The 14,182-nt window shown below is 39.8% G+C and overlaps 1 protein-coding gene across 17 annotated transcripts in view; it reads left to right on the plus strand.

Annotated features, from left to right (window-relative positions):
- The window catches only part of rho-5 (rhomboid-5), a 133,390-nt gene extending 120,904 nt beyond the window's left edge, over positions 1–12,486 (plus strand). For 11 of the 17 annotated variants that reach the window (XM_034324615.2, XM_034324608.2, XM_076689261.1 and 8 more), the window contains 10 exons: positions 1,576–1,889; positions 1,958–2,044; positions 2,169–2,360; positions 4,039–4,222; positions 4,805–5,041; positions 5,160–5,186; positions 5,305–5,495; positions 5,592–5,888; positions 6,286–6,439; positions 7,161–12,486. In XM_034324615.2, coding sequence (XP_034180506.2) covers positions 1,576–1,889; positions 1,958–2,044; positions 2,169–2,360; positions 4,039–4,222; positions 4,805–5,041; positions 5,160–5,186; positions 5,305–5,495; positions 5,592–5,888; positions 6,286–6,439; positions 7,161–7,592 — 2,115 coding nt within the window. In that variant the 3' untranslated portion in view covers positions 7,593–12,486. Of the gene's footprint in view, positions 1–1,575; positions 1,890–1,957; positions 2,045–2,168; positions 2,361–4,038; positions 4,223–4,804; positions 5,042–5,159; positions 5,187–5,304; positions 5,496–5,591; positions 5,889–6,285; positions 6,514–7,160 lie in introns of all 17 variants that reach the window. The other 6 variants (XR_004581454.2, XM_034324612.2, XM_034324613.2 and 3 more) reach the window with 6 other exon arrangements.
- The last annotated feature ends 1,696 nt before the right edge of the window (positions 12,487–14,182 follow it).

The following is a 14,182-nucleotide window of genomic DNA, read 5'->3' on the forward strand; positions in this document are numbered from 1 at the left end:
ATCCTCCGCGGAGAGTGGAATATTAAAATCGATGGGAAACAACGTTCGATAGAAAACTGTGATCAGAAATATTCGGCTGCATTATCGGTTGTCGATAATGTTTTCCTAGCGTTTATTAATCGCGTGCTAATCTGTGTCGCACCTATTTCCATCCTCGAAATAGAAACGTATTCTGGCAGTGTTCCACGGTACGCGTGTCTATGATAGCTTGCTAATTTCGTGATTCATTAATATTAAAACAGCGCGTGTACCCGCGCGTCCGTTAACAATATCATACCGATCAATTGATTGGAAGCTTCGTAATGATATTTTACGCTGGCCGATAACGATCCCGGGAATTATTTAACCCAATTAAACGTACGATTATTCACGCGATAGAAGGACCGGTACGTAACTAATGTTCTCGTGTTAATTCGAAGCAGGATGGACGGTAATGCCGGGGAAAATAGCTGCATACCGATTACCATTTGCACGAATCTCTATCTTTGCCCTCTTAACCAACCATTTTAATTACCCACCGTAAACTGTGTACACGTGAAACGTCTCAAGACGTTATTTTCCCCCTCAAGTTAACGACCTGTCGTGACAGTATGTCGTTTCTTTCTCGCTTCGATCGACCATGGTTTAACTCCTCGCGACACGTTTTAACTGCACCGTAACGCTTTAACCGGCTCCAGTCTGTGCTATTAAAATACTGACTAATTTTAACGGGATAAATACTCTCGAAATTGGTTGCAATGGGAATTTAGAAAAGAAAGTAATCGGAATTCCATCGGTTCGTTCGGAATGTTTCAAAGTTTTCCGCAGGCATTTCTGTAACATTACGTATGGAAATTTCTGTTCAATTACGCGACCGCGAAACAACAAACGTTTCTAGCGAATACTCGTTAAACGTGTCGCTAGAGTGATCGATATTAATGACGAATCAACGGTGTAATCCAATATCATCGGGAGGGCAGGCTAGCGAACGGACCTCTGGGGTTATCAAGGTGCGCGAATTAATATGAATTATTGCCGATCGAGCAGCGTTATTCCAATTAAAATCTACCCTAACCGGAGCTCAAAAATGAAATCCGATACAACAGCCATCCTCCGCATAATTGATACATGTATACATTCTTTTTTCTTCGAACAGCAGACTGTGCAATTATATCGTTCGTTTAGAAGGTGAAAAAATCAAGCGGATTTTACGGTCCGGCTCGATCGAACGTGAAAATAACAAATTATTCTCTTCTCTTCCCTCTCTCTCCTCCTCACCCTCTGTTGATCCTTTTTTCGGTTAGCCAGGATTAATCGAGCGAGCGTGTAACAAATGCGATTAAATTGCTGGCTGGAAAATCTTTTCCGCATTGTTTCCTCGCTTCGAAGAGGAACGTGTAAAATGAGGAGAAAATTCGCGTAGATTTTATCGACAGGATAGCAGTCTCGTTGTTGAAATTCCTTTTTTATAAAATGCCCAATTATTTTCGTCGATAATTGCTTTTTAGAACAGAGTACGCTCCACTTTTGTCCACCTATTTTCGACATATATCTTCGCGCGAGACACGTTGACGAATCGACGTGATTTTGTCGCAGTCGTTGTCGAGACAACGATCCCGGGAGATGTCGCAAACCAGGCCCGAATCGCGAAGCTTTCCACCGAGCGTGATTCCCTATATGACGAGGACGGAGACGGCATCGTCTCCGGAGAACAACCAGGAAGAGGAGGTGTCGTTTTTCGACAGGCCACCACCGCCACCTCCGCCTCTTCCACCGCCAGCCTCGCAACAATCTCAATCGCAGATCGATCCGAGCATCGGTGCATTGGTCAAAGACGAAGAGGGCAGCGCGAAGATTGCGGATCAGCTCGATTCCACGGCCGAGCGTGAAACGTCCGAGGAATTGGTCAGGTGAGACTTTGCGGATCTGCTTTCGCGCACGGAGAATACATGGAAATTTTTCCGGGGATTTTTTTTAGATTCGCTCCGCAGAAAGCCGAGAGGACAGCAATCGACGGACAGATCAGACGACATCGTCACATCCCCAGGGACCATTACATTTCGAGGTAAAAATCCAAATATTCCGGGTTACAAAATGATCGTTTACGTTCGATACTCGATGGTGGATGAGATGTTATATCCAACATCGAGTACGAAATGTCATGTTTTACAACGAGAAAGAGATTACAGAAAAACGAGTTGGAGCAGGTCGAGGTACGACAGCCCGTTGGCCGAGGGTACTAGGGTGCAGCAGGACGAGGGGGTCTCTCTTAGAAGGGATTTAACCGGTGGTACGAGAATTTCTCCGAGCACCATCGATCGAATATTCGACAACAGTAATAGGAGGCAATATGGGATGGGAATCGTTGGCAGATTCTTAGGGTGAGTAAGAAAGTTTCATTAAAATTGGTTACAAACATATATTAAATATAGATACAGTTCCAATAGAATATTTCGTCAAATATTTCATTAAACTGAATTACTAAAATTCCTTCTATCGGAAAAGATGATAAATAAATAGCTTATAATATAAAGGAAAGTGTGCTGAAGATAACGCAATTTGTTGTACATTGATATCTTGCTTGGTTCTCGAGATATAAGAGTTTAAAGATCTCGTAAGGGTGCACTTACGCACGGAGTTATGAATGGAACGAAATTGGCGGGAACGCGGTGACCTACATTTTTTTCAGGAAGTGCGTATACTACGCGTAGTAATAGTAAAGACGTTCGCTCATTGATCGCTTGCGATTGGTTATGAATGAAAGTGCGAGTGAGAGGTCCGCTAGCGCGAGCGAAAAATACCTTTCCCTTCCAACAACGATATCTCGAGAACCATAAGACATATCTACGTGCATCAAAGACCATTTTAAAGGGCAAGATTTCTACTTTCTTACAATATAAAATTTATTGAAATATCTCGAATAGTTTCAAAATGGCGGCGCTCCAAAGTTTTACCAATTTTAATACGTTTTTCGTGTGTCCAAAACACACATGTACAGGTATATTTGAGATTGCAGATATTTTTTAAATAAATATCTTTATTCTAGGTTCATAAAATAATAATAATAATACAGATTTGTTTGAATATATACGTTTAATTGGAATATTTTATCCCCGCAACAATGCAAATGTTTCACAGGATAAATCAAATTATTTAATTTCGGTACGGCTTTATTGTATTCGTCTACAGTATGCGTGTCGTTATTAACATCGTATGTGGATATGTTTGGTAAAAAAAAAACAAGAAAAAAAAGGTGTAGTGAAAAATCACGGTTTTCCTATCAGTTTATTTTGGCATCCTGCGTACACGTTTATCAGATATCGGACAGTCATTGTATATTGATGCGACCGTTGTTCCACGTCGATGAAGAAATTGATTTTGGAGCGGTCAATAAATGAATTTCCATATGAATAATTTTATTGGCTGATATTTTTGTCGTGGCTCGTAAAAATTTCTCGTCCGACGACAATTCGTCATCGCACGAATTTCGAGCAGGAAAACGAATCGGTAACGATAGGGAAAAAAGATATGCAATGCAAAAATAGTATCGCACAGGAGTTACAAACAATCGTTTCAATTTATCTTTCGATTATACATAATTCCCTGAATTCTCCTGGCGTGGAGGGAGAAAAAAAAAGGCATTCGAGGAAAAGCTGTGTATTATACAAAATTTGTCTTTCCGACGTTTGTTTCATTTCGCCAGTTTCTACGTTCTATGGATGGGATGGTAATGTGGCTTTATTAAATAAACTTCCTCTCTCCTGCATTTCGCTTTAACGATCGCGTGAAGGTTTTATTATGTAGCCACGACCCAGTTGGAGATACACCTGAAACACAAATAACAAACGTGGACAGGCGGGAAATGTCAGAAATGAAAAGAACCGTGACGCAAATCTTGCCGTAGCAAGGTGGTATTTGAAAAATGCCAACGGTGATTGTAATTTTAGTTATCGATTTCACGATGCAATCTTTCCGTCGAAAGGTTACCGTGAAAAATCTATTATTCTCCTTTCGTTGCTTTCGAAATCGATGGAAAGAACGTGCATTTTCTGATTGCAGTAGGTCTTTTCGAAAAAGCGTGTCACAGAACCCGGACGTTAGAAAGCAGCTGGATGACTTCGAAGATAATCGACCGTACTTTACGTATTGGATCACCACCGTACAAATCCTCATTTTGATAATATCATTGGCGTGTTACGGTTTCGGACCGGTTGGCATGGATCTTAGTCACAGATCAGGATTGGTGAGTTTATAAAAAAAATTGGGTAACGTACAAAGGTATTGACCCTTTTCCTAAAAAAGTAGAAAACATTGTTAGAAAAGACGGTTTGAAATTACAATCCGCATGTTTGTGCCGTGCGTCTGTTTACGCGTGAGCGGGTTATTTTGAATATCAGCTGACAATCCAAATCTAGGTCATGTTGTTTGTTTTCAGTCAGTCAGTCGAAACTAAACTCTTAGTACGAGTAAGTCGTTTCTTGATTCTTGTCGCAAAGTTTAAATAACTCTTCTGTATTCACTATCTAACCACTTTTAAATATACTTTCGATATTTTCTCTCAAAATATCTGGCGCAGAATATATTTCTTTCCATTTTTCCATCGCCATATCAAATATAATAAAATATAATTCTATTTGAAATAAAAAAATATGACGATCCACCGCCTTGAGATTCTCTCCATGGTCCGCCGTGCTAGGTTTAAAAAAAGGCCTTATATATTTCTTACTTTTATAGGAAAAGGATCAATCTCTATGTAGAAGTCACCTATATACGTAACCCTGTAAAAAGATGGATTTCTATAATCATAAGGGAATCTCTTTGATAGGTTCTTGTGACGAGCTTATCGTTGCAACAAGTGGACTACCAGGAACCAGCGAATTTCTGGTTTGGTCCTAGAGCGGCGGATTTGATTCATCTTGGCGCAAAGTTTGCACCGTGTATGCGTCGTGATATTAAAATTCTGAAGGAGATCGACGTTTGGCGGGAAAGAGAACGGGACACGGCGTGCTGCATCCGAAACGACGATTCGGGCTGCGTTCAATCGAGCAAAGCCGACTGCTCTGTGAGTTCTCATTTTATTCACCTCGAAAATATCCAACCTGACATCGATAAAAGCATCCTTCACGATTTATCCCTCGTGCCACGTTTATAATATAACCTTCTGTTTTGCAAACCAATTGGTCCGGGGATTGAGATCAACTGCTACGGTAAATTTCACTGGAATATCCCTCATATTCTTAATTAATCGATTACGATTTTAATTTTGCACGATGCCGTCGTTGATAGACGTTTCATTTTAATCAAACATCCTTGCGAAAATCATAGAACACGATATCAACGTGGAAGAAATGGGGACCCGGTGACAGTGGACCTGGCGGACGAATAAGCGGATCGGTTTGCGGATTGGATCCAAAGTTTTGCGACGCCCCGGCGAGCATAGCACCGTACGAGTGGCCGGACGACATCACCAAATGGCCGATTTGTCGGAAGACTAATTCGTTCAACCAACGGTTCAGGTAAATCGTTATAAGTCATCATTTCTCTCGGCGATTATCCTTCATAGCCGGAAGAGCAGCCTAATATCGAGGAAAACGTTTTACCCTTATCAACAGTAGAAACGGGAGTCAACGGGGCAACGTGAACTTCCCGGTCGGTCGGTACAAAGATAAGATGGCAGAACACATGGTGTGCGAGGTGATAGGGCACCCATGTTGCATCGGTATCCACGGGATGTGCCGAATAACCACGAAAGAATACTGCGATTTCGTTCACGGTTATTTCCACGAGGAAGCATCCCTTTGTTCCCAGGTCGAGTGTTTGCACGACGTCTGCGGCATGATACCGTTTCTTCATCCAGAATGGCCGGATCAATTCTACAGGCTCTTTACAACTACTTTTCTTCATGCTGGGTAAGGTTCATAACGTGTAGGATAAAGGACCGAGATACCGGACACAATATTAATTTTCATGATTTGTAAAATCCAGGCTATATAAATTAGAATATGGTATCCTCTTCGTAACATTTGAAATTACAGCTTTCTAAATAAATTAAGAATTAAGACTAAGGAATAGTTACATTTCAAACTCGATGTAATAATAATTAAATTGATTTAATGAACAAAAATAAGCATCTAGTGATAGTATTAGATTTAAATAATAATTTGTTGAAATTTTTTAACAGCTTTCATATCCAGTATATGGATTCTTTATCCTATTTATTTGTAAAGAAATCAATAAGATTCAAGAGGAAAGTTTGATCAGAAGAAAATCTGTTTTATTGATTCGTTTGTATGCTTTTGATTACAGAATTCTTCATCTGTGTATTACGCTATTGGTTCAATACTTCCTAATGCGGGACTTGGAGAAACTAACGGGCTCGTTTCGGATCGCTTTGATTTATTTCATCGGAGCACTAGCTGGAAACCTGGCCAGTGCGATATTCGTTCCTTACAGAGCAGAGGTAGGTTCTTTTTTAAATGAGAGAATCGTTCGAAGGGAAGCAGGAAGATCGAGACTAGTAGACAAATTTAAAAGGTAGCTTGGAAAGAGTAATAATTTAAACGAAGATCAATGACCGATTATTCATCGAGCCGGGACGGTTTTATTACTCGCGTCACGGCTAAGTTTTAATTGAATAATCTCACGGGACGCTTAGCGGTGCGTTTCATTGTGTATCGTCGATTTAATCGACTCTTTGACCCAACGGGGTAAAGTAATTGCTCGGGGACCGGCTTGCACCGTGACTTATATCCATGAAAGGGGTTAACACTATAACAATCGTTTCCTTTACGGCACCGTTCTCGAGCTCCCGGTCTACGCCGTCTTATCGCTCGATAGTTTACCTCTTAACACTTGGCTAAACTTCCAGTTATACGTCAATTCCGTTTCCATCGTCTACGTTTCCACTGTTCCCTTCTATCAGCAGCCGTGCACCCGCACCCAAGAGAACGGACAGCGAATAAAAGCGGACAGAAAGCGGCGTTCGAGGAGAACTAATACCGTCCAATTTGTTCTAATTAGTTCGGTTAAACGCAACTTAATTCCATCCGCTATTCTCTCCGCGATATACCCGCTGTTAATTAACGTTTACACTTTGATTGACTGTACGCGTTCCTTCTCGTCTGGATTATTATCACATAAAAATATAAAAATATTTCAAGAAATCAATCGTCTGATTACAGGTCGGACCAGCAGGAGCGCACTTCGCCCTCCTCGCAACGTTGATCGTCGAGGTGTTACACTGTTGGCCGATGTTGAAGCACCCACGACGAGCCTTGTCCAAGTTGATCTTCACCCTGTTCGCACTTCTGATCCTGGGTATTCTTCCATGGGTCGACAACTATGCTCATCTGTTCGGTTTCATCTTCGGCTTCCTAGCCGCGTACGCTCTGATGCCTTTCATCTCGTTCGGCCACTACGATCGTCGTCGCAAAATCTGGCTGATCTGGATATGTTTGATCCTGATCGTTGTACTGTTCGCCTTGTTACTGACCCTGTTCTACAACGTGCCGGTATACGAGTGCGAAGTGTGCAAGCTGTTCAACTGTATACCGTTCACACGTGACTTCTGCGCCTCCCAGAACATCAATTTCAAGAGGGAGGAGCCCGTATGACACACGGGGCCGTGCTTCGAATTCGAGCTCGAATCGTCCTTAAGCCTGGTCCAGGCTCGTACCGACGCCTGGAGGCTGCTTCTGCTCGCTCTCCTACGTCCGCGTAGTCTGGATCGAATCTGAGAAGACCGTATTGATCGTGAAGGAATACGATCGGTTGAAAGCACGGACCTTAGAAAACGCTGTACCGGATAATCCGGTCGCGTTTTACTGCCAACGAATAACGGAGGAGGAAGCTCGTGTTCGTCGCCGACGAACGACACTGCCTTAAAGAAAAAAAAAAAGAAAAAAAAAACAAGCAAAAGGATAAACCCGGTGCTCCCTCGTCCAATGGACTTGTCCCTCTGCGGTCCTCGGTGTGAATGTAAATATTTAGACACACGCGCCTTTAACCGAGCGACCAGATCGTGATTCGACGACGATGGATCGAGCAGGTCGAACGAAGAAAATAGTGTGGGACTAGATGTACGAACTGTACCATCCACCCCTTTGGGATCTTGCTCGTTCGACGAACGAGAGGACACACCTGTACATAGAGACTCTTGTTACATATACCATACGCACGATGTAAGAACGACCTTACTAAGTTTAATTTTCAAAGGATGAAGTAGACGATGAAAGAGAGAGTGTGTATGTATGTCTGCGCGTGCATACGTTTAATTTTTCTTTTTATCCTTTCTTCTTTTATCGTACCTCTGACGCTGGAACGATCTGTGATGGGCCACACGATTGTATTCAAGAATATTTTTCCATAACGTCGCGCAGCTGGTGTAACATCAAACGGGGCGAGGTTTGATTTTTTAAGCCTGGCGAAGGATGATCGAAGGAGAAGTGATGAGGAAAGTGATCTTGGTGAGAAAAAAAAACGAATCAATTTTTTATAACGGCGTGTAAGTGAGGGAGAAAGTGGAGATTATCAGAGAACACTTTAATCAATTTCCATCTTGTATATAAATAATTAGAACGATGAGAATCTCCTTAGGGAGGAAGGCGGGAACGGGATGTACGAGTAAAAGGTTCATTTCGTCTTAAGGTCATACAAAGAAACAACAAAGTACCGTTACATTCGTGAATGTGTATTTTATTATAACGGGTAATGTAAATGTAAGGGAATGCGTATGAGTGATACGTCTTCGTATTGCGTCTTGTCTCGTGCGTGAACGCGTTGATACCAGTATTTAACGAAATAGCAATAGCGAACGTGACGTGCCAGAACGTGGAGATCGTCGCAAATCTGAAAGTGATCGGAGGTCGTACTTCGGTCTTTCGCGATTTTATTTTATGCGTAACGTCATCGACGAGAGGCTCGTTCGTTTCGTCGACAGGCTACGTTGACCCGTTTACAGGTCGCCCGAACATTCCATGGAAAAGAAATGTTACTTTCTGTTTGTACACGGGTGTTAACTGAACATCACCTTCAGTATTTATTTCTTTACCTTCGTCTTATTTCCTTGGTATTATTTTTGATCCATTACCTATTAGATGCTAATTGTAATTTAAATATTAATCATTCTGCAGTGTATATTAACCCTTTGTTTTATAATATCGAATCATAACTTACAGTTCAATTGTGTCAAATTCGACTGGCATTTTTAGTATATTCTAATTATAATTTAAATTACCGTCTGATCATGATATTTCAATTTTCTTTATTTATTTTAAAATTCAAGCAATGAATAGTTCACAATTAATCACAATTAATCAAAATTATTAGAAATGTACCCGGTGCAAACAGAAACATCATTTCCTTCTCTAAAGAACGTCTCTCTTCGTCTAGTTTTTAAGAGTTAGACTCTTAGCGTTCTTTATTTTAAAAGCTAATTAACAGTAAGGCATGGTTTTTCATCTTCGTACGTGTTGAAAGAGCTTTCTCTTCGAAAGCATTAGAAACGTTGTGTCAATCATTTTGCCGAGTCACTTTGACAGCGTGAAATTAAAATACGGCGAATGCGACAATTACATACGATAATCGAAAACCATGCTCGTTGAAAGGAAACATTTCTCGACCAATCTTGCCTTGTATTTCTTATCGCGATCGTGGTCATTCATGCTTCCCAGTTGAATATTTTTCACCGTTCGCCTGTGCCCAGGCTATGCACAAATTTTTTGCCTCGTAACACCGCTAACGAATTCACGAAAAAAAAAAGAAAAAAATGAAATCAACATTATAAAACGATTAAGCGAGAATTAATGGAGAAGGCGGGTCCTGTTCTCGCGACGTTAAGAACGATGACTTTCTCTTTCGTCGAATTATACGTGCTTTTATCTTTGCTCCTGCAATTCGATGATATCTATTTTATAGTAGCGTCGTTTATACGGAAAAATTATTTCGTCTTGAAATTCTTGCTTGCTCGTCTGTTTTCATTATCGAAATCTCGCCTTGAATCGGTAACAGATGGAGACTAAAAATCAGTACAAATTTTTTCTTATGCTAAATGATCTTTCAATAGCAGTAGATAAATCATCGAACGTTGGTACAATTTCACTGTTTTTAGTCTCCCAGTATACCATTAGATCTTTTGCAAATTTTTCATTTCTCAACGTTGTTATCTTAACATTCACCAGGACGAATGATAAATCGTCCATGCTTCGAGAATTAGAGTTAGAATAATTTCGAGAAAAGTGAGAAATAGAGACGTTCGAGGTGGCGTTGACAAATTTTGTGATACCCGATCGAGCAAGTGAGAAACGAGACGCGAGAAAGGGGGTGTGAGATGTGAGAGGAATGGACAGAGGGGGTCCAGGACCTTTTGAGAAAAAGAAATGAAAAACACACACACACACGTACATACGAGCGACACACTGAACTTTTCGGATTATATAAATATATAAATATATAAATATGAGTATATATATACACGTATACATAATGAAGGAAGAAAAAAAAAATTTGAAGTACGAGTTTAAGGTGAGAACGGGGTGGACCGTGACGATTGTCGACGAGTAACATATTGTTATTATTGTAAATGTGTCATATACAGGTAATAGCATGCCATACAAAGAGGAAAAAAGCGACGGTGAGAACGAGGAAAACGTTTGAGAATACCTTCGATATTTCCATACCGATCACGGCGAGGTGGAATATCGTCTTTCGCCCCGGGGACGATGAGAGTTGACTGCGTTACACTCGCCTTAACCCTTAAGAGAGGATTGAAAAGTGGTTACCAGTTGTTATTATTTATTTATTCAGAGAAAAACAATGCTTTTTTCGCGTTTGAAGTATCTTAGAATTCAGCCCTCGAACGGCGGACCAGGGAGAGAGCTCCAAGATGGCGGACCACGGAGAGAGTCCCAATTATAATTCACTATTGTACTTTATATTATTTTTATTTTCTAAATTTTACATCGTTCCTTTAATAATTATACGTTTAATTTTAGGTTAACATCTTTGCACGTGTTTTTGTAAATTACAGGCTCCGCTGTTCAAGGGTTAATGAAAGGAAGCCGTATGCGTTTACTTGTACTACTTGATTCTCGGCCGCGTCAGACAACAGTAGTTAGGATCAACGGTTAGTCAGACTTCTTCGTTTCCAACACTTTCACCGCCGCGATAGAAATAGAAATTTTCAAATCATTTCGATCCAATGTACAAATTAAATGGATCGTTAATTATCGAAGGGTAATTAATCAAGTTCGGCTCTCTCTTAAGGGAAGGTCTCGGCCAAAAGTGCTTAACTAACATTTAATCCGACGAAGAACCATCCGATTAATAGTATTCCTTCGAGGTGCTCGTTTTTCGATCGCTCGATCGAAAACGAGCCAATGAGAAAATTCAACGCCCTAGTTTCTCTCGATCATCCACTTGTCGACGCGTGCAAAACGATTTATACACAGGCAGTTATCCTCTCGACGATTCGCTCTCGATTCCCTCGTGAACAGGACACTTAACGCAACTATAAAAGAGAGAGAGAGAGAGAGTGAGAGAGAAGTTGATTAAGTGGTAATGCACGCACCAAAGAGAAATAAAAAAAGTAATAAACGTCTTGTAAATAAAACGTATGCGTCGAAAATGGACCAAGGACCTAAATAGTGCAGCTCGTGTTGTAAAATTGATATACCGATCTCGCTAATCACGTAGACGAGCTCGGATGGTAGGATCGTTAAGTAAAGCCACAATTTATCTCCTAATGTTGTTTAAAGAGATGGTGCGAAGTACGATTGCAACGTCATCTGAGATTTCATCGAGAATCGATCGTCAGGAAGAATGAATTAATCTTCTAGTATAGAAAACTGGTAATTTTATATAGATTCTTCTTTTATTTATATAAGAGAGAGCTTGTTTTATTTACTTAATTTTTACTTAGGAGAAATTGATAATTTTAATGAGAAAATTGTAATAAGAGTCGAGAAGGCGAATTCTTCAAGCAAATCGATACTTTGCTTTTCACAAAGTTCATTCCTCCTAATGGTGGACAACGCATCAATCATCCACGCTCCAAAGAGGCATAAAAGAAACAATTGCCGTTCAGCTACATCCCTGAAATATCCATTCATCTATTTCATCCGAAAGACATGTCTATCATTAATCAAAAGAAATTGTACAGTCGCCGAGAGAAAAGGTAATATCTAATCTTCCATCTATGCACTCTATCGTGGCTGGAATAAATTTACAACTTTTCCTATGCAAATCATTCTTTTCATAAGGTTAGATTTTCGTGACGATTGATTCGTGATCGATCTTTTAGATCTATCGTTGATAGTCGACATACATATAAAAAAAAAACAAATATGGAGACAGAGCGAATCTGTGCGAGAGTAGAAAAAAAAAATTCTAATTCTAATGACAGTCCTCGATCCCCTTTTATAATATACATATATATATACATATACATATTACACGTGCACAGAATATATATGTATACATATATATAAATGTAGTGGAAGAAAATTCCACCACAGCCGCGCGGTATTATTTTTCTGTATCCCTGTATCTATAATGAGTGATATAAGTATTAAACGATGGACTTAAGGGTTACAAGTAATACGACTGTACTATTAAACGATCATTACGATTACTTCGCCAGTTTTGTTTTCATCTAGTAATCGGTAAGGTTTTCGATTACGATTATTATTACTGATCATAAACGATGCATTGTAATTGTCGCTGTTATATACAATACATACATACGTGCGTAATATAGACATATACGGTGTGTGGAAGTGATCGTGAAATGGATGGCGGATCAGTCGCTTTACAGACACGATCCTACACACACGCGTATATGTGTATAAGTCTTGAACAACATATTAATTTAATAACAATAAAGAAAACGTGAAACTCATATTACGGATGTTTCATTCGTGCACCGTATTATTTTTTCTTTTAGTTATTGAAATTTTATAAAATTATTGTTTCAAACAGAACGTTATGTTTATAACAATTTAAATGCATACGTCATTTGGCGCGTTTTCTTTAGTGGCGCTCTCTGCTGGCGGCGGGAAGAACTAAAGGATGGAGCTTCCTATCGGTATAATCAAAAAGCTCATTTTCAACCCTAAACAGTAGATGACGATACTTGTTTTCCCGCGAATTTTTTAAAATATCGAAATTTCAAAGAATTCTTTACATTGATTTATTCAGAAATGAATCCTCTGACGTCTGGTTGATTCTTAATCTTTATACCCATAGCAACTTTCCAATATAGGTTTTGTGAGAATCCAGCCAGTAATTAATTAATTATAATACAAAAGTGGCTCCTATGAATTGGAGGGTAATGCCAGGCGATTCAAGTGAGTGGTGGAGACACCTTCCCCTCCGCAGGCTTTGACCGCCATTTTCCCCAGAGGGATGGTGAGCATGCTGAAGGGTGTATCTTTAGTTCAAAATCACCATTAGTCTGGTCCTTATATTATCCAAATCGTCAAAAAGTTATAAAATATTGAAATTGCTGTCTGTCAACGGTCAAGAAAATGGCGGATCGGACTCACCTGCATTGATTTATTCGTAATATAAACATTTATGTCCAAATAAGGACCCGACTAATATTCTTTGGGTCGGATAGAATAAAACGAGCACCCAAGGGATGATGTACAAGTCTCCAGGTAGAAGTAATTTGAAAACTACGATTTCGATGATTGTTCACACGCGAAAGACGTCAACAAGGTAAAACAGACCAGAAATTTAGTTTCTCGTTCATTCTGTAGGGCGCAGTTCGTTCGTTTGATTAATAAACAATTGTAAAATTAAAAATAATAATTAAATAATTTTTAATAGAATAATTAAACAAAACTTTGCAATATACCCACACGGAGATGTAAAGAAATAAACAATTTAAATAGATATAACAATAATTTGATTAATAAACAATTGTAAAATATAAAATAATAATTAAACAAATATTAACAAATATCAGATAGAAATAGTTAAATCTGCGGAACCGGTGAAGCGGAACGTCATGCTTGATTGCGCGCGCCGCGCGCCGGTACACGCGCGACCTGTAGAGAGGTCAAATCTAATCAGTCTTATCGCGACCGCCGAAGGATATGGGTCGAGATGTCAAACATATACCGGTACGGGTTGACACTATGGATATTCGTGCATGGATTTATCAGTGTATTCCCACAAGTGTTACTATGTGTGCCTATAGTGT

Source organism: Osmia lignaria, chromosome 7 (genome assembly GCF_051020975.1).
Source record: "Osmia lignaria lignaria isolate PbOS001 chromosome 7, iyOsmLign1, whole genome shotgun sequence".
Classification (NCBI taxonomy): Eukaryota; Metazoa; Arthropoda; class Insecta; order Hymenoptera; family Megachilidae; genus Osmia; species Osmia lignaria.